Source organism: Maylandia zebra, linkage group LG12, assembly GCF_041146795.1.
Source record: "Maylandia zebra isolate NMK-2024a linkage group LG12, Mzebra_GT3a, whole genome shotgun sequence".
NCBI lineage: Eukaryota > Metazoa > Chordata > Actinopteri > Cichliformes > Cichlidae > Maylandia > Maylandia zebra.
In genome coordinates this window covers 23,064,306-23,090,993 of record NC_135178.1, presented here as the reverse complement: position 1 = coordinate 23,090,993, position 26,688 = coordinate 23,064,306, and the positions used below count along the sequence as shown (strand labels likewise).

Below are 26,688 nucleotides of genomic sequence, written 5' to 3'. Positions count from 1 at the left end.
ACACTTTTGTGCGGTTTTATCGGTTGGACGTTACAGCCCCTTCGGTGGCTCATGCTGTCCTTTCTGCTGGGTCTACCACTCACTGAGGATGTGGTGGTCCCGTTCCGGTTCGGTGGCTGCTCTGCGGGGCGTGTATATAGGTCCCATACTTATGTGTTGTACCGAGTGAATCGACTGAAAGGGAACGATTAGTTATGTCTATAACTTCTGTTCCCTGAAGGAGAGGAACGAGGTACAACACAGGGTGGCCCCACTGAGCAGTTGGCTCGGTGAAGAGCGGCTATCGAACTGAGGGATGACGGTGATGGCAGCGGCTATATGTGCGGGCGGGGCCTTGCGCGTGTCATCACACGTCATCTGCCGTAAAGGCGTGAATAAAGGTTTCTTCAGCCAGGACACGCGAGGGCGTGATATCCCATACTTATGTGTTGTACCTCGTTCCTCTCCTTCAGGGAACAGAAGTTATAGACATAACTAATCGTTTTTTGCGCTATTGGGGGTCTGGGGTCCCAGAACCGGTCAGTATCTGGTGTGACCACCATTTGCCTCATGCAGTGCAACACATCGTCGCATGGAGTCTATCAGATTGTCAATTGTGGCCTGTGGAATGTTGGTCCACTCCACTTCAATGGCTGTGCGAGGTTGTTGGATACTCATGGGAACTGGTACACGCTGTCGTATACGCCGGTCAAGCACATCCCGAACATGCTCAATGGGTGACATGTCCGGTGAGTATGCTGGCCATGCAAGAACTGGGACATTCTCAGCTGCCATCTGCCCTGAACAATGTGAACCATGATTCATCCGTGAAGCGCACACCTCTCCAACGTGCCAGACGCCATCGAATGTGAGCATTTGCCCACACAAGTCTGTTACGGCGACGAGCTGGAGTCAGGTCAAGACCCCGATGAGGACGACGGGCATGCAGTTGAGCGTCCCTGAGACGGTTTCTGACAGTTTGTGCAGAAATTGTTTGGTTGTGCAAACCAATTGTTCCAGCAGCTGTCTGGGTGGCTGGTCTCAGACGATCTTGGAGGTGAACCTGCTGGATGTGAAGGTCCTGGGCTGGTGTGGTTACACGAGGTCTGCGGTTGTGAGGCCGGTTGGATGTGCTGCCATATTCTCTGAAACGCCTGTGGAGACGGCTTATGGTTGAGAAATGAACATTCAATGCACGGGCGACAGATCTGGTTGACATTCCTGCTGTCAGCATGCCAATTGCACGCTCCCTCATTGCTTGTGGCATCTGTGGCATTTTGCTGTGAGACAAAACTGCACATTCCAAGGGTGGCCTTTTGTTGTGGGCAGTATAAGGTACACCTGTGCACTACTCATGATGTCAGATCAGCATCCTGATGTGGCACACCTGTGAGGTGGGATGGATTATCTCAATATGGCAGATGTGCCCACTACCACACATTTGGACTGATTTGTGACCACTGTTTGGGAGGGATGGTTATATTGTGTATCTGGAATGAATTTTAGGTCTCTACGTCCATCCCATGGGGAATGGGAGCAGTAACAAAGGTGTTGCGTTTATATTTTTGTTGAGTGTAGATGCTTGCTTTATGAAATCAGGAACAGTTTTTTTTCAGCTTGCAAAATTATAGTATTTCTTAATTTAAGATTTTTAATTTTCTTATTATGTTCATTATCTTTTAAAAAATTACTTCTGTTGTTTTTATAGGTGGCATGTTGAGCTCGAAGGCAAAGCGTGCAAAATGCTCCACGCACAAGCAACGTGTCATAGTCATGTTATACAACAAAGTGTGTGACATTGTCAGCAACATCTCTGAGCTCCTAGAGATACAGTTGCTTACAGACACCACCATCCTCCAGGTAAACGCTAAGAGTGTTGCACTTAGTACATTAGTGTAAGTCAGACATGCAGACATGCGTGATTTCTCATATTGTGCATGTCCCGTTCTTCCAGGTTTCTTCTATGGGAATCACTCCATTCTTTGTAGAGAATGTCAGTGAGCTTCAGCTGTGTGCCATTAAACTAGTTACAGCGGTACGTCTGCACAAAAATTGAGTGTTTATTTAAAAGCATCCTTTTAGGGCATTTGGTCCAGAATGTTATTTTGCAATTTTTATCTTTTTTACATTTTTTTTTCATATTCTGCTGTATACAGGTGTTCTCACGTTATGAGAAGCATCGGCAGCTGATCCTTGAGGAGATCTTTACCTCTTTGGCCAGACTGCCCACCAGCAAACGCTCCCTCAGGAATTTCAGGTAACCCATTTTCCACACTAATTCACCTAAATTTGAGGCTATTCAGAGTTGCCAGGTTAATGCATGAATTGAGAGCTTTGAGAATTGTCTGACCATCAATGTAGAAATAAAAATTGTTCAGACGTGTTGATGTTTTTTTTTTTTTTTTACTGGATTGTGCAATGCTAGTAACTTGTGATTTATCCTGACCTTCTGTGTTTTAGGCTGAACAGTTCAGACCAGGATGGAGAACCGATGTACATCCAAATGGTAACAGCACTGGTTCTGCAGCTGATCCAGTGTGTGGTCCACCTACCCAGTGACAAAGATGTTTTTGAAGAGTATGACACCAAGGTAGGTGCACAAGCTGACATGAAAACCCATACAAACATCAGCAAATATAGTTTTATTCAATACAACATGCAGTCAGACACACCATTTGCTCAAGATTTTTTTTTCTTCTTCAGGTGGATCAGGACGTGTTGATAACAAACTCTTATGAGACGGCAATGAGAACTGCGCAAAACTTCCTCTCGGTCTTCCTTAAAAAGTAATTTCAGATTGTTTTCTTCCTATTTATACTTTTTGATGACACTGTTGAATGTTGCTAAGATCCCTTTTGTCATCAGTCAACATTGAGACAAACTAGGAACGTTTTGAAGTAGCTGTAACTCTATAGGATTTTCCAGATGTATTCTGCCAGCTTGTTCAGCCGTATTAAAACTTCTGTCTTAATTCTGATCGTTGGCTGTCTGACCTTGATTATAATTGTTACCATTAATCATTTCTCATTATGCTCTCAGAGCATAGTTATTTTCCTGTTATTTATCCCCTTTCTTCCTTTTTTTGCCTCCCTCAGGTGTGGCAGCAAGCAGGGAGAAGAAGATTACCGTCCATTATTTGAGAACTTTGTCCAGGACCTACTTTCAACAGTGAACAAACCAGAATGGCCTGCTGCAGAGCTGCTGCTCAGTTTGCTTGGGAGACTGCTGGTTAGCATGACTAAGATCTTTCTTTAAACTGGAAATGCAAGTATTTTTCTCAGTGTTTCTGAGAACAGATGATCCAGATTAATAGCAAGAGATGACTTTGTTAAAAGTCATGGAGGCTCCAGGAAAGCAAATGTTCTTATTTTATACAATATTTTCAAAACATTTGTGTCACAGTTGATCAAACTTGACTTCTGTGGTTTATGAAAATCAACTTTATGACAGCAGTTTTTTTTCAGACACACACAATGAGAGTGTTCTTGTGTTCATCCATTCCTGTGCCTTTTTCTCCTATTAGGTACACCAGTTCAGTAATAAGCAGACAGAGATGGCTCTGAGAGTAGCATCTCTAGACTATTTGGGCACAGTGGCTGCACGTCTGAGGAAGGATGCAGTGACAAGCAAGATGGACCAGAGATCAATTGATCGTATCGTACAAGAGGTAAAAGGACAGCTTTGAATTTAATGATTTAGGATACTGTTTTCTTGTTTTTTATGGGGACAGAAATGAGTAAAATGCAGAAAATGTGTTCTTGCTTGATGATTTACATTCCTACCATTTGGCACAATAAATATATTTTCCCACTTATTCTTCCCCGTTTAAAGTCTCAAGGCAGCGATGAGACCCAACAGCTACAGAAGGCTCTGCTGGACTACTTGGAGGAGAACGCTGAGACAGATGCCTCACTGGTGGTGGGTATTTTCATTAGGTTGAATGTGGTGAACTCTTTAAGGTTTAGATATAAGTTTCACATTGCATTTGAACTGGCTTTTGAGGAATCTGTTGGAAACTACCATATTAATAAATCTTTCTTCTCTTAAATAAGAAGACATATCTTAAATGGTTTAAAACAGTATTTGCTCATGTTATCTCTGTGTGCAAATAAAAATGTTCCTTACTGCAAGTAATTATTTTCTTTGAATGCTATGAATGTAATACTGAGACCTGTTTTGCATTCTAGTTTGCTAGAAAGTTTTACATTGCTCAGTGGTTCCGCGATGCCACCACCGAGGCTGAAAAGTCCATGCGTAACCAGAATCCAAAGGACGAAGACTCTTCAGACGGTCCGCAACATGCCAAGGAGGTGGAAACTACCGGAGAAATTATGCAGCGTGCTGAGAAGCGCAAGAAGTTCCTGCGCAACATCATTAAGACCATGCCAGCTCATTTCACCACACTGAAGTAAGAATGTGCGATATATCAGCAGTGTACTTTCTTTTATTTGCACAAGTGCAGTTGTGTGACTGTGCAAGTCTGTAACCTGCTTCTCAACAGAATGAACTCTGACACTGTGGACTATGAAGATGCCTGTTTGATTGTGCGTTATTTGGCCTCTATGAGGCCGTTCGCCCAGAGCTTTGATATTTATTTAACACAGGTAAGAGTGTGATTTTCTTTTTAGCAAAAGCATTTCAATCCCCCCCCCAGAGAAACATAAACATTCTTTGTTCTTTACCAGATTTTACGAGTCCTTGGAGAAAGTGCCATCGCTGTAAGGACTAAAGCCATGAAATGTCTGTCTGAGGTCGTGGCTGTTGATCCCAGCATACTGGCAAGGGTATGTCTCTATCTCTGTTTATAGTAGCAAGTGCATTAATTGTTAACATTTTTTTTTACTGCACATGATGCTGTCTTAACTTATATTCTTTGTATGGCTTTGCTCTTTCAAAATGTACTTCTTATTCTGCAGCATTCTGTTCAGAAGGTATCTTGTAATTCTTGTAGCTTGCTATATGCTGACTGATTGCTCTCTTTGTCTGCAGTCCGACATGCAGCGTGGTGTCCATGGTCGTTTAATGGACAACTCCACCAGTGTGAGAGAGGCAGCTGTAGAGCTGCTGGGCAAGTTTGTGCTCAGCAGACCCCAACTCACTGAGCAATATTACGACATGCTCATAGAGAGGATACTGGTAAGTTGTCCAGTCAGTCACTTATTCCCAGTTATGCTGTGGTTTGCATATAGGTGCTAAAGGCGCAAAAGCAAAAACCACAGCTGTGACTTCACATGCTAGGTCCATCGTGTGATGATGTCCACCACACCTTGAGTGTGACATTAGGATGCTGGGTTATAATAGCTAACATTTTTCAATTCTGTACCAATTGATTGATTTGGACATACGTGATGTTTTTCCATAGATAATGAGGAAATATAGCATTAGAATTATCATTACTACAATTATTTTAGCTTTTACACTGTTTTGGCATATTCATCATTGTACTGTGGGCTTTTAGGCTATGTCCACACGTACCCGGGTATTTTTGAAAACGCAGATTTTTCTATGCGTTTGCACCTTTCGTCCACAAGTAAACGGCGTTTTCTGAGATTTTTAAAAACTCCGGCCAGGGTGAATATTTTTGAAAACTCAGTTTTTGCATTTACGTGTGGACGAGAAAAACGGAGAAAACGCAGCGTCAAAGGTGTGCGCCTTTTTTGACGTCACACTGTGCGCCACGTTATTGTTTTGGTGAAATGAATTTCTACAATACTGTTACTGTTAATTGTACTCTCTGCAGTGTTTAAATGCTTACATATACACACACAGTTACTGTCCCTTCACACATACGACTCGGTTCTATGCCCCATCTTTGTTTACTATTTCTAGACTTCTGATTGGCCAACATTTTTACACGGTTAGGAATATATCACCACCTGTTGCTTTGGCATGTTCCTAGCAGCGTTTTCCTTCATTTCTGCCTTTACGTGTGGATGGGATTATTTTTTAAAACGAAAACGGAAAATCTCAGTTTTCAAAAATACCTGTGTACGTGTGGACGTAGCCTTAGTTGGTGTGTTTTTGCTTGGCCCTTCACTTGTGCTTTCATTGTTAAGCTGTCCCTAGCACCTGCAGGATGGTTTCTTACACAGATCAATACTAGTAATACTCATGTGTCTGTTGATGAACTGCATACATGTAAATATTGTGTTTTTCTCTGATTGCTGCACACTTCTTCTGGGCTAGTAATGCGGTTGTTGGCTTGTTTTGTGTTTGGTTGGGGTTTGTTTTGTTTTGTTTTGGAGGGGGGTACACCAAGTGTACATCAGAAATGTATTTGGAGAGTCCTAAAAAAATGGTTAATAGGGCACTTTCGGGTTTTCTATTGCGTAAGCTATTTAAATCTGTTTTCCAGCAGCAGTTTAAGATTTTAGGATTAAAAAGCACACGTGACAACATGCTGTTAGTACTAAAATTCAGGTGAACTCAAAGTCTTTCTAGTTACTCTCTGTGCTTAGCATCTGGGAAGTGAACAGTTGAGATTGTTGTCCCTGTTGTCATGGAAATGTTCAAGTGGGTTCATGAGAAGTTCACTCTTCATTACAGTCTTATTCTGCCACCTGTGGGTGAAAAAATGCTACTACACCAAATGCATACATTTCTCTTTTCTCTTTTTAAAATTCATTTTAAAAATTATACTTCAGTTTATTAATTTAATTCCTTTTTATTTTAGGACACTGGTATCAGTGTGAGAAAACGGGTGATCAAAATCCTCAGAGATATTTGTCTGGAGCAACCGACCTTCAGTAAGATTACTGAGATGTGCGTGAAGATGATCCGCAGGGTCAATGACGAGGAAGGAATTAAGGTATGGATCTGCTTACAGATGGTTGTTAAGACGTGGCTTCCATTCTTCATAGAATTCGTTGTAGATATTTATTATTTCATTTTTTTATTATTGCATTTCTTATTTATAGAAACTGGTGAATGAGACATTCCAGAAGCTGTGGTTTACTCCAACTCCAGCCCATGACAAAGAAACCATGACCAGGAAGATTCTCAACATCACTGATGTGGTACATTTAACTGAATTACCACTTTGTTGAATGATTTAAAATTATAAATGTAAAAAAAACCGTAGGGTGTCAGTTCTCAACCAGTAGTTGATGATTGCATATTATTAATCATTTCCTCTGATGTCTTTAGGTTGCAGCCTGTCGAGACACCGGCTATGATTGGTTTGAACAGCTTCTTCAAAATGTTAGCATTTGAGCTTCATTATATAATAGATATCTGTTTTGAGATCTGCTATTGTTTAAAACCTTATAAACATTTTTCTCCTTTCTTTAGCTCCTCAAATCTGAAGAGGACGCATCATATAAGCCAGCCGAAAAGGCTTGTGTTCAGCTCGTCGACAATCTGGTTGAACACATCCTTAAATATGAGGAGTCTCTTGCAGGTATGTTTGGATATATATTGGTTATATATTTAAATGTAAACGTATATCCTTGCCTAAGCATTGTACTTGTACTGTAATTTTGCATGTATTGTTAACTCCTTTTCCCTCTATAGAGAACAAGGGGGTGAACTCAACACGGCTAGTGGCTTGTATCACCACCTTGTACTTGTTCAGCAAGATCAGCGCCCAGCTTATGGTCAAACATGCTATGACCATGCAACCCTACCTGACGACAAAGTGTAATGTAAGTTGTTTCAAAATTACTAACGTTTTTTGTTCTTGAAGAGTTATTAATGTGATAATGTTTACTAGTATATACTATAACTTTATATTGTTGATTTGTAAAGATAATTCAGTTGTTAAGTTAATGATTCGATTGAAAGGGAGAAGGAGTACTTTCTTTGAGTTGATTTTTCCTAATATACTTTTATAACATTCATATTTTGTTTCCCCTGCAGACTGCCAATGACTTCATGGTTATCTGTAATGTGGCAAAGATTTTGGAGCTTGTGGTTCCTCTGATGGAGCACCCCAGTGCAACTTTCCTTGCAACCATTGAAGAAGACCTCATGAAGCTCATCATCAAATATGGCATGACGGTGCGTGGCAGCAGTGTTTTAACAAGTTTATATAAGTTTGCCCAATTTAAGTATATAAGCTGTAACCAGTTTTGTTAAAGAGGTAACATGATGATTTATCTTCCTGTGTTCAGGTGGTCCAACACTGTGTGAGCTGTCTCGGAGCCGTTGTGAACAAAGTCACACACAACTATAAGTTTGTGTGGGCTTGCTTCAACAGATTCTATGGTGAGAGATGCTAATGCCTGGAGTAATAATGTTTGTGTTTTATAGGGATAGCATAGCTCTGCTGAAGTACCACATTAATCCATTCAAAAGCCAAAGAAATGTAACTATTTATATCCCATTGTTTCTTCAGAAGAGTGGATTTAGTTTAGCCACAAGTTCTCCAAAAAACATTGCAGAAGGCCTATAAAATATAAAATTGCATTTTAAGCAGTCAGAGTTTGAATGGAATTTAAAAAATTCAATTCAAATGTTTTTTTCATCCCCTCTTAGGTGCGCTTAACAGGCTGAAGGTTCAGCATCAGGAGGACCCAAACGACACAAAGTTGGTAGCAAACAAGCCTTTCCTGCTGCGATCCCTCTTCACCGTGGGTGCCCTGGCCCGACACTTTGATTTTGATCTGGAAGAGTTCAAGGGCACCACCAAGGTAGGGTAGTAGTTAATGATTAATTATTGATTAGAAATGAACATTTCAAATGAAAACTGGGTCTAATTTTGGATTACAGCTTTACGTCCAGTTATCTTCTTCTTTGAGGATCTTGTCCACAACCACGATTGGCTATGATGAAGCAGCTCATTATGCAACTTTATGATTGCTGTTTTAAAAAATATGTATGAAAATGTCTGCAGTTTCGTAATTATGTGTTGACGTGTTGTCAAGGTTGTTATCAAGGAGAAAGTTCTTGAGCTGCTGCTATACTTCACCAAGCATGAAGATGAGGAGGTCAAGACCAAAGCCATCATTGGCTTAGGTAAGAACATAATGTTTTTTTTAGTGTGATTAGACTGACTCCAGGACCTACAGTGTCATTTTACCAGCTTATAGGACTATAATATAAAGACCAGAGATGAGCAAATGATTCCCTGGCCACAGCAGGTTGAGATCATATAGAAGGATGTGTCATTTACTTATTTTTACATGTATTTGATCTTTGTTATTCTTTTCACGCAGGTTTCCTTGTGATCATGCATCCCAGCCAGATGTTTATGCAGGAGGTGAAGTCTTTGTATAATGGCATCCTGGCTGACAGTGGCTCCTCAATTAACCTCAAAATTCAGATCCTCAAAAACCTCCAGACATACCTTCAGGAGGAAGACACGCGGATGCAGGAAGCAGACAGAGAATGTAAGTAATTTGTTTTTTTTAAACAGCTTTTAGACGTCACAGTGAATAATATACTTGTTATAACATTTTGTCAATTCAAGTGATTTTATTACTTCACTATATAAAAATGAACATCGTCTAGAAGGGACAATCTGTATATTTTATGGTTTTTTTGTACTTGTAGGGAAGAAAATGTCCAAACAAGAGGATCTGAAGGAGATGGGAGACATCTCTTCGGGGATGAGCAGCTCCATTATGCAGCTTTATTTAAAGCAGGTGTTGGAGGCTTTCTTCCACACCCAATCCAGCGTACGTCACTTTGCTCTCAACGTCATAGCTCTCACGCTCAACCAGGGTCTCATCCATCCTGTTCAGGTAATTGAAAGCAAGAACTTGTCACGTGTCATTATTATATCACTATCAATAAATAATTGTTTGTGTTTGGTCTATTGATAGCACTTTTTTTCCTCAAAGTAATTTTTGTATGCAAGCATCTTAAAGCTAACCAATATTCATTAGTTTGTAGTTATTGTAAAATCACTAGTTACTTTCATTTTAATCTGTTTTCTCTTTTTTTCATGAACAGAAGTAAAATGCATATGCATGTGAACTTCACTGCTTTTATCCTGTCTGTGTAGTGTGTACCCTACCTCATTGCAATGGGAACAGACCCAGAGCCCAGCATGAGGAACAAAGCAGACCAGCAGCTGGTGGAGATTGACAAGAAGTACACAGGATTCATCCACGTGAGTTGGTGTTTTTCATTTTTTTTCGCATTCCAGATTTAGGTCTTACCTTGTTACTTTTTGGGTTTTTTTTGTCTTCTTTTAACCCTCTTTAACTTTAGCACAAACAGCTGCAAAAAACAACCAGAATAACAGTAATACAGTATGGACAAGATGAGCCTTAGATTTGTGACAAAAAAATCCATCCGTGCATTTTCTTAACTGCTTGTCCAGTTCAGGGTTTTGGGGTGCTAGAGCCTATCCAGGTGTGTCAGGGCGAAAGGCAGGGTACACCCTGTACAGATCACAACATTTATTCTACCCACTGCACCATTTAATGCCAGAACAGTTTCCAGTCTCTTGAGAGATCATGTTCTGGATCTTCTGCTGTAAAGAAGATCAAAAAACATAACATTCAGGATTTTGGTCTAATCTAATGATAAATGTACCACAGCCATTCATTTATTCACTGTTCTTTTTAATAAAGTGAATGTACATGATACTTTTTTTAAAAGGAACATTATCAGTACAATAATTGTCCCAGTAGTTATAGAAATGCTGTGTTTCTAACACTCGTCACCCAATATATTTTATGACAGATGAAGGCAGTTGCTGGGATGAAGATGTCATACAGTTTGCAGCAGGCCATTAATTCATCTCGTAAATCCATCATAAGAGGATTCAGACAGGACGAGACCCACTCGGCACTCTGCTCCCACCTCTTCACTATGATCCGGGGGAACCGACAACACCGGAGGGCTTTTCTCATCTCGCTGCTGAACCTCTTTGATGACAGTGCTGTGAGTTAACCAGCATTCATCTTGGCACATGTTATGACTCCTTAGTGGCAAATGGTGTTTCCTAATTAACTGTATGCAATGTAAAAATATACTTTGAGTTCTTTGCTTTGCGGTAAGTGTAATAACAGGTGTGTTATGACAACTCTTAAGGTTAGAACTAGCCTGACATCATTATGCAAATGTAAATTAGTCTAGAAATGCCGCTGGTTACAACTAGATAGAATTACAACAAATCAGAACAACACAATGTGTACAATAATACCCATATTAGGCCAAATGTAAAGAGAGAAAAGGGAATCCAGACAAATGAAAACATGAGCTTTCAGATTCCTCTGGTTGCTGAGCTTGGATAACACTGATCTTAAAGGAAGACCTTTTTATTAAGCGACAAATGCTGAAGTTCAGTCTACAATATTACATCTTTTCTGATTTCACTATACACAGTTAACTTTTTATGTATGAGCATTTGAACTCAAATTGGGTAATATTGCACTGTTATTTTGTACCAAGTGCTAACTTTTGATCAAGCTCCACATTTCTTTTCTTTCTGCAGAAGACAGACGTAAACATGCTCCTGTTTATCGCAGACAACCTTGCTTGTTTTCCATACCAGAGCCAGGAGGAGCCTCTCTTCATCATGCACCATATAGACATCACCCTGTCAGTCTCTGGCAGCAACTTGTTGCAAACCTTTAAAGAGGTGGGGAAGACCTGAGATTTATTCTTTTTTTTTTTAAATCCAGAGAATTACACTGCTGGAACAAAAAAATATTAATAGATTGTCCTTTCTGTCCAGCTTCTTCTAAAGGAACCAAGACGTAAAGAGAAAAAGGTCAAGAAAGAGTGGAAGAACTCATCAGATGGAGAGGATGATGAGGAAAAGATGAACTGCGACTCTTGGAGGAGTGAAGATGCAGAGAACAGCAACGGTGAGGACAATGAAGACACTGACGACGATGTGGTACGACGGCCAAAAAAGACGAAAAAACCTGTTGCAAACTCGGAGAGCTCGGAGTCCGAGTCTGATCTGGAGGATTTGGATGTGGACGATGTGGAGAAAGTAATGAGGCTCCTCCCAGATAATCCCACAGGTCTCTTGGACTTTGCAAACGCAGTTCAGGGCATTCTGCTTCTGCTGGTGCTCAAACAGCATCTGAAAAACCAATATGGATTCTCTGACAGGTTAGTAATTGTGGATTGATTTAACAAACTCAGAACATCTGCCAAAATGGGACCTTGTGACTTCTACAACTGACCAAAAAATGTTTTGTCTTCCAACAGTAAAATCCAGAAATACTCTCCAACAGAGTCAGCCAAGGTGTACGACAAGGCAGTGAACAGAAAAGGCAACATTCACTTTCACCCACGACAAACCATCGACTTTATCTCCAACAACATGGCTCACGCCACGCTGACAGATGGTGTAAAGAAGCAGATAGTCAAACAGTATCTAGATGTAAGTAACAAAGCTTAATCAGCCTGACTAAAGTGTTTTGAGTTCACTGGTTTATATTATTGTCTGTCCTCTAAGCAGTTACACGAGTTTAGTGTAGAATTTAATTATCACACAAAAATGTTTTTTAATAATTTTTTCTTACTTACTGAACTTACTAAAATATGAGTTTTGCCTTAAATTTGCGATTCAAACTAGAGATGGCACGATACCACATTTTATGTCTGATACCGATATTATAAATTTGGATATCTGCCGATACCGATATGAATCCGATATAGTGTATTTTTTAATCAATAAAACTGTTTTTTTTTTTGTTTGTTTTTTTAATATCTTGCTGCATAAGTTCATACTCAAGTAAAAAAAAACAAAAAAAACAACCCTAAAGCTATTCTGTTACGGCTGTATGCAAAAAATACAGTGCACCCAAAATATTTCATAGTTCAGCAATACTGATCGATCTAATAAACTTAAACCTACTCCATCCTCCCTATTCTGGTATTTTAAAGAGTACTTAGCAGAAATATTAAGCAACCTAAGTAAGAGTTGCCAACTCCCAGCAAAAAAAAAAAAAAAAGGGAACCACCCCCCACCCTCGCGATGCTTAAACGACGTAATCAACTTTAATTTAATGCATGTGATAAAAAAAATAAAGGCACAGAAATCAATTATTTTTCCACAATAATTAAGTAGATTCAACATCTTTCTTCAACAGAACTGCAGACTGCACAGATGGTACTTTCCCAAAGGGGAAAGTACTATAGCTTACTAGGGTATATTAGACTTAATAGTTACTATATACAGTAATGGACTTCTATACATTTTACATCAGATTAAAACTTTGGGTGTAAGATTCAGATAATTATTTAATAAAAGCTAGACATTTTAAATTACAATAAGAAAGAAAAGTATTTCTTTGTGCCCCCCTTTTCCCCGTTAATGCCCTATCTGGCCCCCTGGCATAAGCTTGCTAGATCCGCCCCTGCACAGTTACCAGCCGTCAGCTGCGTAGAAAAGGATCCTGGTGTAGAAAGTAATATTAAATAAATTCTAACAACAGCTTATCAAGCTTAAATGTGCTGCTGTTGTTCAGCCACTGGTTTCCCCTTTCTGGTGCAAAGTCGGCCATAAACAAACAAGAGAGACGGGAGTTGCTACAGAAAAGCCGATCAGCCGATCATTGATCAGTTTCATGATTGAAGTAGCAACAGGAGATGGAGAGAGAAGAGGTAGTCGCTCCATAAATCGGTTGTTAAGCTTAACGTGCGAATGCTTTACAAACATTCAGAGATGAACTTACCCACTTGCTTTACTTCTCTCTGGGATCACTTTCTCGGAGATGAAATGCCGGCTTGGTAGCAAGGATCCAAATGCTCAATCAGACCGCTGACAGGTCTCGCACGCCACAGCCTCTCTAATCACGTGATGCATACTGCTCCGACGTGCTAAGGTTATGAGCTGAGTTACACCATGTCGCAAGTTTTGTGAGGTGCTTTCGTGATATTTAATGGATCGGATTAGATTTTTTATTTCTCACCGATATCCGATTCAGTAATTTAGGTCCGTATCAGACCGATACCGATATGTAATACCGGATCGGTCCATCTCTAATTCAAACAGACTGCAGTGAATATGAGTTTTGCCCTTTATTCAATATTTGGTTTGCATGGTTATAACTGCTGATTAGCCTGAAGCTTCGTCTCAAAGTTGGTTTCTTTTCTTTTTACTTTTCACAGTTCAAAGTTCTGATGGAACATCTGGACCCAGATGAAGAGGATGAGGAGGGGGAAGCATCTGCCAGTGCGAACATCAGAAACAAAGCCATAAATGCTCTATTGGGAGGCTCCGGCCCCCTGTCAGGACCGAGTCCGCGCAATCAGGCCGGACCAGAGACGGATGATGATGATAGTGATGGTGACGAGAGGACCCCAGGGGTGAGATAAATGGATACACACTCTTTTTGTAAAATGCTAATTAAAAGCAATTGAGGAAATTTCTTTAAAAAAAAATTTTTTTTTGTTCTTTGCTCTCTACAGTCCTCTCGAAAGTCAAGGCGAGCAGGTGACTCCTCGGATCCTGGTCGGATGAGTGAGACAGTGGAGGTTATGGATGTGATTGCGCTTTGCTGCCCCAAATATAAAGACCGGCCGCAGATAGCTCGAGTCATCCAAAAGACCTCAAATGGGTACAGCATCCACTGGATGGCTGGTTCGTACTCGGGGCCCTGGGCAGAAGCCAAGAAACGTGATGGCCGAAAACTAGTGCCTTGGGTGGACACTATTAAGGAGTCGGACATCATTTACAAGAAGATTGCCTTGACCAGCAACCACAAACTGAGCAACAAAATAGTACAGACTTTACGCTCACTGTATGCAGCACGGGAAGGAGGGGCTAGCTAATGGCTCCAATGTGGTGGGGTTTTTTGTTTTGTTTTGTTTTTTTAATTTTTTTTTTTTTGGTTCCCCTGTTCCATTTCTACTTTATTATAAATCCTCCTCTTCACTGCTCCTGCTCCTTCTCCTCCTCCTCAACCTGCCACCTCCAACAACACAGCCAAACTTCACTGGATTCCTACCCTCCCTCTCTCCTTCCTCATTTTTGTAAGAAAACACGAGGGCAAGAATATTTGACACTACATACTTTTACATGAGTTATTCTTGCAAAAATGACACAAAACATAAGACTTATATTAGAGGGACTGCTCATGTTTCGTTTGTGTACAAGTTCAGAGGATAGAATCCTGAAGGCATTAAAGGAATAATACATCCCGATTATCCCTTAAAAGGCTATCAGAGACGAGACCTGGAGGGAAATGTTTTGTCGACATTGTTGTGGGAGCTCCTTCGCTGTTGTGCAGCAGATTCTAGTCGCTCATTTCTACTCCCACTGTATCATAGTTTAACACGACAAAAAATTAAAATGTTTATATCTCTGAAGACAAAAAAGCTGTAAAAAAAAAAGAATAAAACCTTAAGTGAATGTTGGAAATTAGTCTTTTTGATGTTCTTATTAAAGTGTTTTTGGAGTTTATTATACTACTAGCAACCGGATGGTTTTTTCCTTTTAGCTTTTAGATATTTGAGGAAAAAAACAGATGACAAAAAACAAACAAAAAAACAAGAATTTTTATTTTTGTTCACTTTTATTTGTCCATGCTGTACAATGGCAGAGTCCTCTGAATATAATTTATTCTATTTCGAACTACGCATGCAGTATATGTGGCCTATTGCAGGAGGATATTTTGTAAATGTAGATTTTGTTGTATTAGGTCACCCTAGTAATAAGAGGAAAGGGGATTCATACCCTTTTGGTGGAACAAATACTGCAATAAATTTTCTACTTCTCTTTGTCACTTGTCTGCTCAAACTGTTGATCCAATCTGTTCATCTTGCCAAAGTGAAGAAAATCATTGGACGGATATGACTGAGAGAGTCTTTACATGATGTCAGATTATAGGATTTTTGTCCAAAGGATGATCATTTTATCAGTTTTTCCTAAAGTGTGCATAAGGTGATTTATAGTATAGTTTTTGATTTTGCTGAATCATATTATACAAACCTGTCAGGCAACTTAAGTATTAGAGTCGAAAGTTGTCAGAGGACTTTTATATTTTTTAGATCTCATCCTCATGTACAAATGAAGCATTTTTACATGCATATGAGAGTGCTGCTGTCCTTACATTTGATAAGCATATATACACTATTCCACCACATCCCAAAGGTACTCTGTGGATTAAGATTTTCTAACTGTAGGGGTCATTTGAGTGCAATGAACTCATGTTCAAGAAAGCAGTTCGAGATGATTTGGGTTTGTGACTTGGTGCATTATTTTGCTGAAAGTGGTAAACTGGTCATGAAGGGATGGACATGGTCTGCAGCGGTACTCATGTAGGCTGTGGTGTTTAAACCATGGTGGTAAAAACTGGCTCAAAGGGTGACAAGAAAATATACTATACACTATTACATTACCAGCATCCTGAACACTTGATAAAAGACAGGACAGCTCCATGCTTTCATGGGGGTTTTTTTTATCAGAAATTCTGACAACCAACTTTATCTACCGGTATATAGTGCCAAATCACAACAACAGTCACCTCAATGCACTTTATATTGTAAGGAAAGTACCCTACAATAACATGGACAAAACTTCAACAATCAGATGACCCCACCTATGAGCAAGCACTTGGCAATGGTGGGAAGGAAAAACTACCTTTTAATGGGAAGAAACCTTTGGCAGAACCAGGCTCAAGGAGGTGCAGCTGTCTGCCAGACCACTTGGGGATGAGTGGAGGGGACACGAGAAACGGCACGCTATGGAAGAGAGTCAAGTCGTGTTGTAATCTATAATAACTATGTTTTTTAAATAAACGCAGAAAGTGAAATGCAGCGAGTAAAGAAGAAACACTCGATGCATCAGGGGAAGCCTAGGCCCTTTCCAATCTTCTGTTGTCCAATTTTGTGCCCTTGGGAACTGTAACCCCCTTAGTATCCTGTTCTTAACTGATAGCAGTGGTACCTGGTGTTGTCTTCTGCTGTAGTGTGTAACCTATGCTGTATAGACTGTCTATACCAACAAGCTTGTAAATAGAAAAAAATAATATTGAGTTGAACTGAGTTCCGTTTGCCGCGATCCACAACAGTTCCGGTTTTTGTGTGGCTTCTTGGTAAAGTTGCTCTTCTGCATACATTTCTTGTAACAAGGCATTATTTGAGTTACTGTTGCCTTCAAGAGTTACTGTTGCCAAAGCAGTCTGACCATTCTTTGACCTGAAATGAACTAGGCATTTTCTCTGCTGCTCACTGGATATTTTCTCTTTTTTGGATCATTCTCTGTAAACCCTACAGATGGTTTTGCGGGAAAATCCCAGCAGATCAGCTGTTTCTGAAACACGGAGCACCGTTTCTGGCACTATCAATCATGCCGTTCGGAGTCACTTAAAGCACCTTTCTTTCCCATTCTGATGCTTACTTTCAACTATAGTATGTCACCTTGAGCGTGTCTACATCTAAAATATCTAAAACCTGCAGGACAGGCCTGGAGTTCCCCAATCCGATCGAATCCATAGACGCGGCATCAATCCGAGCGGAACTTTCTTGGACTAAATGGCTCTCCGTACTGCTGTGATGTCACCACCCTCCAGTATTTATATGGTTTTTTTGGCGGGGTGAGCAAATCTGCTCGGAAGTTCTGTTCATTTTGTAAACACAAGTGACAAAAAATGGAGCGGTAAGTTAAACTTTGGCCAAGAAAATAAGTGCCAAACAACATTCTGACAAAATATAATGTTTCTGGGCACCTAAGCTAACGAAGTTCAAATTCATTTGCTGTCATTGTTTGCGGACGTTAGCGACCGTTAGTTTAAACGTTGTCGCAGCGGTTAATTCAACAATGTTCACAACTATAACACTATTTATCGAGTAAAACACGACGTATTCGTGGTATTGGGTTAGGTCTAGTGAACTTCGACTATCTGAAATATTACAGAAGTTACGGCGCTAGTTAGCAAACAATGCTACTTCATTACGTTCCTGAAGTGTATGTCAACCTTAACGGAGAGTTGTCATTCATTTACAAATGTGGCCAACATCCTCTCCTTAATGGGCGGTGTTGTGTACTCGGCGAACAGTTGTGAATCACTGGAGTGTCTTTCATAAAACATGTTCCCATTTTGTGATACTTTCTCCAGTGTAAGGCTGAGTCGAGTCAAAGGTAGCAGACCATCGGAGCAGTCGCTGCGAGTGCAAGACAGCAACAGGATGAGCTTGATGTATACGACGCCTCAGAGGTTTGTTTAAAGAAACTTGACCTGTAATAAATTCAGCTCTACAATTACACTACTTAGTTCACTCATCTATTTGATAAACAGCTGATTGTTGTAACCCAATGCTTTTAATAAGGGGTTGTCTCCACAACATTCAATTAACATGGCTTAATTTGGACCACACAGTCTGTTTAGAAATGCGTTGTGACAGACTGGGACTTACTGGTTTGGGTTATATGATATAATATTGATATTGTGATATTGTATACATGGGGTAAAGCAGGGATGGGGAAGTTATATTTATTAACTCATGACGAAAGATGGCTCACTAGGTATTAGCAAATTAATTATTCAAGTTTTTTTTTTTTTCTTCTCAGTAAACAGCCTTCATTTGGAAAGCTCAACATACCAAAACCGCAGTCTGGGACCTCTGAAAGACGGACCAGTTTCTTTGGTCCGAGGTATATCTGAATTTTCCAAAACTCTGTTACACTGTTGCTACAAAATGACTACTTTTGTAAAATCCTCAGGTGATTGGGCTTAGATATTAGCTTAGATATTAGAAATTTGAAAATAAAATGAAGATTACAAACGTTCCTAAAACAAGTAAAAAGTGGAATAAGTTAATTAACCCACTCAGGGTAAAATGACTGACGTATCTTAAATTTAAAAAATATATTTATGCTTTTTCATTAAAAAAAACAAAAACAATTCTCTGCAATGCCTTGATTTAAGTGTGAATATATTGTAACTCCCTTTGTAAATTAAAAAATAAAACTGCTCTTTGACATTTTAATAGGACTAGTGGAGTCGGCATGCCTCGCAACAGCACCATGTCAGGGTTTGGAGGAACTGAGAAGATAAAAGATGCTCGACCTCTACACGATAAGTCTTATGTTCAGCAATGCATCAGGCAGCTGCACGAGGTAAAAACATAAACTGTGTCTGTGTAAAGTGGACTGTGAAATAAGGGACTGCAACATGCACCTTATTTCATTTAGCTGCTTAGCATTTTTACCACACCTCTGATGGATAACTTTACCACACAAGGGGTCTTAAATGATTGCAGAATAAATTTTAGTTTGTATTTTAACAGTGTATTTCTTTCATATGATCTAGTTCTTGACAGAGCAGGGTTACCCGGGCACTTTGTCATCCAAGACCCTCCAGTCTCCATCCACCAAGGAGTTTGTGAAGATGTTTGAATTCATCTACTGCCAGCTAGACCCAACCTTTGAGATGCCAAACTCAAAAGTTGAAGAGGAGGTTCCTGCTCTCTTTAAAACCTTGGGGTAAAATGTGTACTGTTAACAGCTGTTGTTGTTGTTGTTGTTGTTAAACCCCCTCCCCACACTAAAAAGAAAAAGTTAAAGGATATATTATGAAATATCTTGTCTCATTTTCTGTAGTTTAAGAAACTTTCCTGACTTGCTCTGTTTTGGCATCTTGTTTAAGGTACCCATTCGTTCTCTCCAAGTGTTCCATGTATTCTGTTGGAGCTCCCCATACCTGGCCTCAGGCTCTGGGGGCTCTCATGTGGCTTATTGATAATGTCAAGGTGAGAAATGACATTAAATCTCCAAGTACATTGGATCGTTATCGTTTAAAACAAAGTTCACATGCACTAAATATCAAATGCCCCACAAGAAAATGTGGAAGCTAAAGGTCAGCATGTTTTCTTTATTTTTAATGTGTTTCTGCATCAGATCAACTGGAGTTTGAGCAAACAGGAGCTGCTGTTCAGTGACTTCAATGAAGGCGAAAATATTGAAGAAGGTTCTGAGTTTAACAAGGTACAGGAACTTTACAGTGTGAAAACTATGAAAAATAAAATAATGTATACTGACAGGTTAAGAAAGTGGTGTAAGCCCACTTTATATAGTTACTGGCACTGTACATTTTGTAGCCAATCATGTGTCGTGTCTGTGTTGTTCAGCAAAGCTAGTGTGATTATTATATTGTAAGTTTGTCTTAATGTTCTTTCTTCATATGTAGCTCTTCCTGGACTACACAGCTGAGACATATTCCAAGTTCATGCAAGGTGATGACACATTTGAGGAAGAAGATGAAGCATTCCTCGTTAAACTGAGTAAGAACAACATCTCTGTGTAAAATTATTCTCCATACAAAAGGAGGGAATATGTAATTGTCTGTGGTTGTTTTTCTGTCTGTTTTTTAGCAGTCTGGTGTCCACAGTCGTCAAGATATTATTTTTAGATTTTGTAGATACCAATAATAGCTTGAGCTCTTTTATTTGAGTGAAAATTGGATAAAGGTCACACTAAATGATGTGAAAATTGGTAAAAATGTTATATTAACCATTCTTTATGGATCTTCTTTAAACTTCACAACAGTATACTTGGCCTTGGGGGACATGAGTACTCAGGTTAGCTAAGCATTTGGCCTTGATTTTCCTGTTAACCCAGGTGGTATTCTTAATTCAGTGACATTTGTCTAGACTGCACCTACAAAAAGGCAAAAACTGTCTGATTTAATTTGCCTGTTATCCCCTTTAATGCACTGCACCAAGTGCTGTCTGAAAGGCTTTTAACGAGGATAGTGTTTGCTTGTGTTCACAGAGAAGCTTTACAACGTTGACGAGGCCCTGCTGGTCACGATGGAGGAGAAACACAGAATCCTTACTGATGAGGTTGAAAAACTGGAGAAGGAGAGTCAGACTGTAATAATTTTTCCTTTTTTTCCCAGTATTTTGTCTTTAGGCTGGAATGAATTGTGTACCCAGTTGTGTTGACGTGTTCTGTGTCCTCCTGAGCAGGACCGTCTTATGACGAAGAGGATGGAAAAGATGAAGCTGCAGGCAGATCTCAAGAAACTCCAGAGCTATCGTGCCAGCTTGGATTCTTTTAAAGACAACCTGGAGAAAAAAGACTCAGAACTGAATGCTGAGCTGGAGATTTCTAGTAAATAACACATTTGATCTAACCATGTTAGCAAGCCACGTCTTTGGCAAAAAGCACTGGATTCTGTGATTATGCGATTATATCTGGATTAGTCAACTTAACAATGTTTGTCTTTAGAGTTACTTAAATTAAGCAAAGACTGCACAGTATTCAGGTTCAAAGTGGTAGATGGTTATTGAAGGTAAGATAAGAGTGGTGTGGTCAGTGGGAGTTACTGACTCCTGAATATTAAACATATAGTGAACATTTTTTGGGTATTGTTTTTAGTCAGCCACCTGGAAACTCTGAAACATGAGAGGAATGAACTGCAGCACCTCCTGCAAAATCAGAAGTTTACTCCAGCTGATGTTGAGAGGATCAACAGAGAGAAGAGGGAACTTCAGCAGACCATCTCCAGTCTCACCAAGTCTCTGGAGAACGCTGAGCAGCATAAGTGGAATGAAGAGATTGCACTGGCCAAAGTGAAAGAGAAGGTACTATTTACATCTTGTATATGTGCAAAGAGGGGCAGCTGTAGTCCTGTTTGGTTAGCTGGTTTTGAGTAAATGTTTACATTTTAGGAAAATATTATTTAGTGCATCTGTGTCGGTGTTCTACCCATTTTATAGTCTGGGTAGACTGTTGACATCAAACATTCATCATCATTTTAAAAACAGTATCTGTGTTTTTTACTTTTTTTTTTCTCTTCCTTTTCTTTTCCATCAACACCAATCGTCTGTGTTCCAGGCAGAGTTGAAGCTGGCAGAGTACCACAAGCTGGCACGTAAACTGAAGCTGATACCGATTTCTGCAGAGAACGCCTGTGGTCACGATTTCGAGATCCGGCCTTTTGAATGCGGAGCCGGCAGCATGGTTCAGTGTAAAACACAGATACAGGTGACTCCAGTTAAAATTCTGTTTACGCAGCTTTTTACAAGAGCAAATCTTAAGAAATTCACCAGACACAACTTACTTCCCTCTAATTAAATATACTTCCATATTCAGGTTGTAGCTTTACATGATGGTGTTTCTGTGTAATTGTTCTGATCAGATGCAACTAAGAAAGTTGGTTGGAGATGTTGAGGAGGAGAACAGTCGATTAACCAACATGAAACTCAGTTTGGAGGAGTCTTGTGAACAGGTAACAAAAATTTGATAGTGCTGTATCATATCTGTTTCTGGTATTTGTGAAGTAGTCACATATTAACCTGTTTGCACGGCAGCACTTATAATTTGTGTTATTTTTGTCTGTTAGGTAAATTCTATCATCACGGATAAGACCAATGATCTGAAGCAGCTGAGAGAGCAGATCCGCAAGCTAGACGAACGATTGGAGGGAGAAAAGCAGGTATTGTCCCGTATTCTGCAACACGACAGTGAAAGTTTCCACTGAACAAAATTATACCCACGTTAATAAAATATAGCTTTGTAACTCCCAAAGAGCTATCAACGCTTCAAACTAATAAACCCATTCATAGTGGAAAAAAGACACTTTCTCCTAGGAGAGGGAGGAAATATTTTTTTCTTCTCCTGGGCAACAACCTAAGAAGAAAATGCACAGTAGTTTTTCATAAACATGTTGCCGTGTTGTATGTTTGTATAGGAGCTGGCCCGAGAAGAACAGGAATGGGCGGCAGAGATGGAGTCTGTGGAAAACCACCGTAAACTTCTCGAGAAGAAAGTTAATTATGGTTATGACGAGTCTGTGCAGCAGCTGAAAGCAGCACAGCAACAGTAAGCAACAACAATATATGTACCATATTTCTATTTCTTCAAGATTCTTCTTGCTATAGAGATTGACAGACCACGTGACTTTCGCGCATTGCTTTGTGGGTACCCGTGGCAACAAAATCAAAACACTGCATCAAGCGCTAGTATTTCCAGCACCGGTAATCATTAATTCTGCGGTTTTAATCCCTACTTGCATTTTATTTGGCCCCAAAACAGTTATCTACAAAACGACAGAGAACACGGCAGGTCCATACAAAGACAGACTTGACGAAAAGGCAAAAAAAAAGTATGAGGAAAAAAATCAAAGGAGTGAAAGGGTCAGACCCATACGAGCATACAGAGTGGAGTAAGGATGTTAGCGTGCTGCCCAACTTTCATCACACACATATTTATTATTATATGGTCCTAAGTTTTAGTGCATACACTCACAAAATGTTTAGTAACTTCAGACCCCTGCAACAAGCAGGTTGCAAGGTGATTTGGACTATTCCATTTCACAGCTGTTGTTAATTTTTTTTCCCTTTATCTCCTGTCCAGGCAAATGCAATCTATTTGTCTTTTCAGGTTGTAGTATTACACAACATTTTCAGATCTAATAGAAATAAAATGAGTGTTTTGTAATTCATTCAATTTATTGTCTTTATTTATAACTGGCATTATTGTTTCATTCTATTATAGAATCTTACAAGAAAGAGGCATTGTATTCCATTGTGCTTTATTAGCTGCTTCGGTAAAAAAACTAATCAACAATGCAAAAAAACAACAACAAACAACAACAAACAATGCAAAACAACATACTGGAAAACAGTTATTCATCACTTGATTGCTTCAATACAACACTTGGGCACATATATGTGGGGCTTTTTCTCTCTCTCTCTCTCTCTCTCTCTCTCCCCCCCCCCTCCGATCAAATCTCACTGTGGTAGCAGCTTTACACTCCGTCTGACCCAGGTTGATAGAGGGGGCCCACTCTGGATCACAAAGCCACAGTAAACAAAGCAGCATAGCACAACAAATTCAATTCAAATCAATATAAGACTTATTTGTAACCTACATCGACAATTATGTTATGATAAATTGTGTAATAACTACTACAAAACATGCTTGGAGCAGACTAACATGTGAGCTGGAGTGTTCTGGGACGTTATATTTGGTCTTTGAATGGCTGCAATCCAGGCCATCCATCGGCTCTTTGTTACTTCGGAAACGTGGCTTAAACAATTTCTCTTCCACGATGTAATCCGATAACAACCGATCTCTTTATCCGTTGGCTTCCTGTGGCTGTCATGCGACCGGCTATTGTAGTTAATAATACAACAGCTTCTTGCCTTTTTTTTTTTTTTTTTTTTTGGTGTTTCTTTTTATGGCTGTGTGACTGTTTTCATGTGAAAGCCTGCGTGCGCTAGTACCGCTTGCCACTCGCTCCCAGAATCCTTTGCCGCTTTACCCCTGAATGACGTCACATTTTATATCTCTATATATTCAAAATCATCACAAGTAGTCCTGAAAATACAGATTCATCATTTAATGAAACAAAGGTGAACTTTATTGTGAATGATGTGTCTGTTTATTCCAGTTGATGAGATTTAAGACTTGTTTCTGTCACAAGGTACCACCTCGTGCTGCAGGAGACCAATGAAGAGAGGCGAACAGTCGCTAACAACCTGGCGTCTGTTTTTACCACAGCTGCCAACCACTTGTCAATTACAGAGGTAACGTTCCTACAGCTCTCTCTTGTCCTCCACAAGAGTGTCTCAGGACATGAGCTTAAATTTACACAAAGCTGTGAGTTTCTGACAGTACAAAACATTCATTTTACATCAAAGTAAAAGGCAAAAGCACTCTGATTTTAGGTTTCCCTGCCGTTCTTCCCCAGAAACATCACAGCTATAGGACAGATTAGATTATACTTGAAGTGTTTGTGCCTTAAATTTATAACAATGGATAATACTAATACTGAACTTCAATTTGATTTGTACTAAATGCATAACAAAAAAATGTACAACTACAAAGAATCTGTATAGAATAACTGAACTATCTAAATCTGTGTTTCTGAATTTGTATTTTTGTAATACTTTTATATCTTACACGTGAATTATACTTCTGCATCAGATCTACATCATAACTCTCGGCATAACCGGAACCCCATTTTAGTCCTGCTACATAACCTGATGTGCACCTCCTGAAAAATGCAACTACATGTTGGGTCAACGCATACCTCAACCACTGCAATGGTGTGGAAGGTTTAGGTGTGGGTATATAAGTTTCCGGTTACCACGCAAGTTAGGATGTGCATTTCTGGCAGAAGTCTAAAGCTGTAGACCCCAATCACACAATTCTAGAGAGACCAGTCAGTGAACATCTGGCAACATATGGCTAGAAAGGGAAAATGTGTGTTCCATAGCAGGTTGCCAGTGATTGCTGGAGTTTAATGGCTGTCCCAAGTCCCAGTCACACAAGCCTAGAGATCTGTGTGATCAGTGACCCCCTGGTACCCAGCAAAAAATGCTGACTTGTGTGGAAACACTTACATTATTTGCCAAATTGTAATGAAACTGAAAAGTGCAAACTGGCAATGGTGAATGTAGAAGAAGCTGCACATCGAGAAATGTGTTGCTTTCAGCTGTAATGCACAGCTTTTGCTTTGAAGATTAAATTCTTCATTTTTCAGTTTGCATCACTTTTTTTTTTTTTTTTTTTTTTTTTTTTTTTTTTAGGTTTTATTACAGCTTGGAGCGTAAATAACAAGTTTTTGTGTATAAATTGGCATCTTCCATGCAAACTACAGGCAGTCACAGCAATCCACTGGGGGGAAAAAAGCAGGTTTGTAGTGCAGCACCTTCTTTGCAACAGATTTCTGGAAATGGCCACTTGCAGGCATCGTCGAAAACACATTTTTCTATGGCAACGGGGGGGTTGCCAGGGTTGCCGACCAGTTTCTAGGCCTGTATGGCTGAGGCCTTAATGTGAATCTGTAAAAAAAAATGCAGCAATATTTATGCTGCATATTACTTTGTACCCTCAACGCTGTCTCCTGTGCTTCCTCTACAACAGAAATGCCTGGAGGATCTGCACAGCAGAGTGCAGCGGATCTGCTCAAAGGCTGTTGAAGAAGACGAGGCTGCCATTCAGAAGCTCCAGGAAACTCTTAAGGACTTCATGTCCAAGGCAAAAAATGTATAAAGATGGCAAGCAGAGATGATTATAAGTGTTTGGATTTCCTGTTATTTGTATTTTCAGAGTGTTCAGATCTTAGGACAACAGAGAAATGGAGTTATTCATTTGGACTTGACGAACTTGACAAAGAATATAAAATGGGTTAACACATTTTTACAAATCTGAATGATTAAAAAAAGATTCCAAGTTATTGTGTTTTTTTTTTTTTCTTTTCTTTTTTTTCTCTCAGTAGTTATCCATGTTTGTGTATTACCATATGTTTGCGTGTTCTGTCTTTATATATAAATGTTATGTACACAGTCAAGCTTAATTGAAACCCCTAACTTTTTTTATTATTGTAGTTTGTTTGTTGAGGGTTTTTTTTTGTTTGTTTGTTTTTTTTTTTTTTTTTTTTTTAAACAGTAATTGACTATTTTTAGATAATTATCGTAGAACCTACCAAAAGGAGAAAAATGTCTTCCATCTCATTTGTAACACAGCCTGATCAGCATTCCAGACTGATCAGTTGTCTCGCTTCATGTGTGACTGCATCGCGTTGTTTCCGGTCTCGCACATTGAGATAATGTCCTGTGTTATGATTGGCTATAATTTATCAAAGACAACCTGCTTGAGTCCCACAACAAAGTTGTAGCTCAAGAGATGTGATGATTTGTGAATGCATCCCTGCTGAAACTACAGAGCAGCAGCTAAAATAACAATTGACATTTTTAAATAGTTGGGATCGGGCGGGGGGTTACATAGATTTGCGATACTGCAAATAAACTTTTAGCTCTTAAGTTATATTTGATATAATAAAAGATGAAAATTGAAAAGAAATGTAGCGCTTGTCCTGTGCTGAATCTGTAATCGACATG

At 39.6% G+C, this 26,688-nt stretch overlaps 2 protein-coding genes across 5 annotated transcripts in view; both read left to right on the top strand.

Annotated features, from left to right (window-relative positions):
• Nucleotides 1–15,617, top strand: part of nipbla (NIPBL cohesin loading factor a) — a 35,220-nt gene extending 19,603 nt beyond the window's left edge. For all 3 annotated transcript variants that reach the window (XM_004547302.3, XM_004547300.3, XM_004547299.3), the window contains exons 20-49: nucleotides 1,688–1,839; nucleotides 1,934–2,014; nucleotides 2,136–2,236; nucleotides 2,440–2,569; nucleotides 2,683–2,765; nucleotides 3,075–3,207; nucleotides 3,503–3,646; nucleotides 3,811–3,897; nucleotides 4,167–4,387; nucleotides 4,481–4,583; nucleotides 4,665–4,763; nucleotides 4,969–5,115; nucleotides 6,653–6,787; nucleotides 6,897–6,995; nucleotides 7,126–7,179; nucleotides 7,270–7,378; nucleotides 7,492–7,622; nucleotides 7,837–7,977; nucleotides 8,091–8,184; nucleotides 8,455–8,609; nucleotides 8,844–8,934; nucleotides 9,135–9,308; nucleotides 9,472–9,662; nucleotides 9,926–10,033; nucleotides 10,612–10,812; nucleotides 11,366–11,512; nucleotides 11,609–11,994; nucleotides 12,094–12,268; nucleotides 14,002–14,199; nucleotides 14,302–15,617. In XM_004547302.3, the coding sequence (XP_004547359.1) occupies nucleotides 1,688–1,839; nucleotides 1,934–2,014; nucleotides 2,136–2,236; nucleotides 2,440–2,569; nucleotides 2,683–2,765; nucleotides 3,075–3,207; nucleotides 3,503–3,646; nucleotides 3,811–3,897; nucleotides 4,167–4,387; nucleotides 4,481–4,583; nucleotides 4,665–4,763; nucleotides 4,969–5,115; nucleotides 6,653–6,787; nucleotides 6,897–6,995; nucleotides 7,126–7,179; nucleotides 7,270–7,378; nucleotides 7,492–7,622; nucleotides 7,837–7,977; nucleotides 8,091–8,184; nucleotides 8,455–8,609; nucleotides 8,844–8,934; nucleotides 9,135–9,308; nucleotides 9,472–9,662; nucleotides 9,926–10,033; nucleotides 10,612–10,812; nucleotides 11,366–11,512; nucleotides 11,609–11,994; nucleotides 12,094–12,268; nucleotides 14,002–14,199; nucleotides 14,302–14,664 (4,433 nt within the window). In that variant the 3' untranslated portion in view covers nucleotides 14,665–15,617. The remainder of the gene's footprint in view (nucleotides 1–1,687; nucleotides 1,840–1,933; nucleotides 2,015–2,135; nucleotides 2,237–2,439; nucleotides 2,570–2,682; nucleotides 2,766–3,074; nucleotides 3,208–3,502; nucleotides 3,647–3,810; nucleotides 3,898–4,166; nucleotides 4,388–4,480; nucleotides 4,584–4,664; nucleotides 4,764–4,968; nucleotides 5,116–6,652; nucleotides 6,788–6,896; nucleotides 6,996–7,125; nucleotides 7,180–7,269; nucleotides 7,379–7,491; nucleotides 7,623–7,836; nucleotides 7,978–8,090; nucleotides 8,185–8,454; nucleotides 8,610–8,843; nucleotides 8,935–9,134; nucleotides 9,309–9,471; nucleotides 9,663–9,925; nucleotides 10,034–10,611; nucleotides 10,813–11,365; nucleotides 11,513–11,608; nucleotides 11,995–12,093; nucleotides 12,269–14,001; nucleotides 14,200–14,301) is intronic.
• Nucleotides 15,618–17,355: 1,738 nt separating this feature from the next.
• On the top strand, nucleotides 17,356–26,654 carry ndc80 (NDC80 kinetochore complex component). 2 transcript variants are annotated; one of them, XM_014414430.4, is made up of 17 exons: nucleotides 17,356–17,491; nucleotides 17,952–18,050; nucleotides 18,404–18,487; nucleotides 18,826–18,952; nucleotides 19,146–19,318; nucleotides 19,482–19,584; nucleotides 19,733–19,819; nucleotides 20,022–20,115; nucleotides 20,606–20,706; nucleotides 20,803–20,947; nucleotides 21,215–21,420; nucleotides 21,674–21,823; nucleotides 21,978–22,067; nucleotides 22,182–22,274; nucleotides 22,530–22,660; nucleotides 24,267–24,369; nucleotides 25,712–26,654. In XM_014414430.4, the coding sequence occupies exons 1-17, from the start codon at nucleotides 17,484–17,486 to the stop codon at nucleotides 25,838–25,840; spliced, it is 1,923 nt and encodes a 640-aa protein (XP_014269916.1). In that variant the 5' UTR covers nucleotides 17,356–17,483; the 3' UTR covers nucleotides 25,841–26,654. The 2 variants fall into 2 exon arrangements, with proteins under 2 accessions (XP_014269916.1, XP_076747027.1); XM_076890912.1 differs by lacking the exon at nucleotides 25,712–26,654 and adding an exon at nucleotides 25,375–25,490.
• Nucleotides 26,655–26,688: the final 34 nt, after the last annotated feature.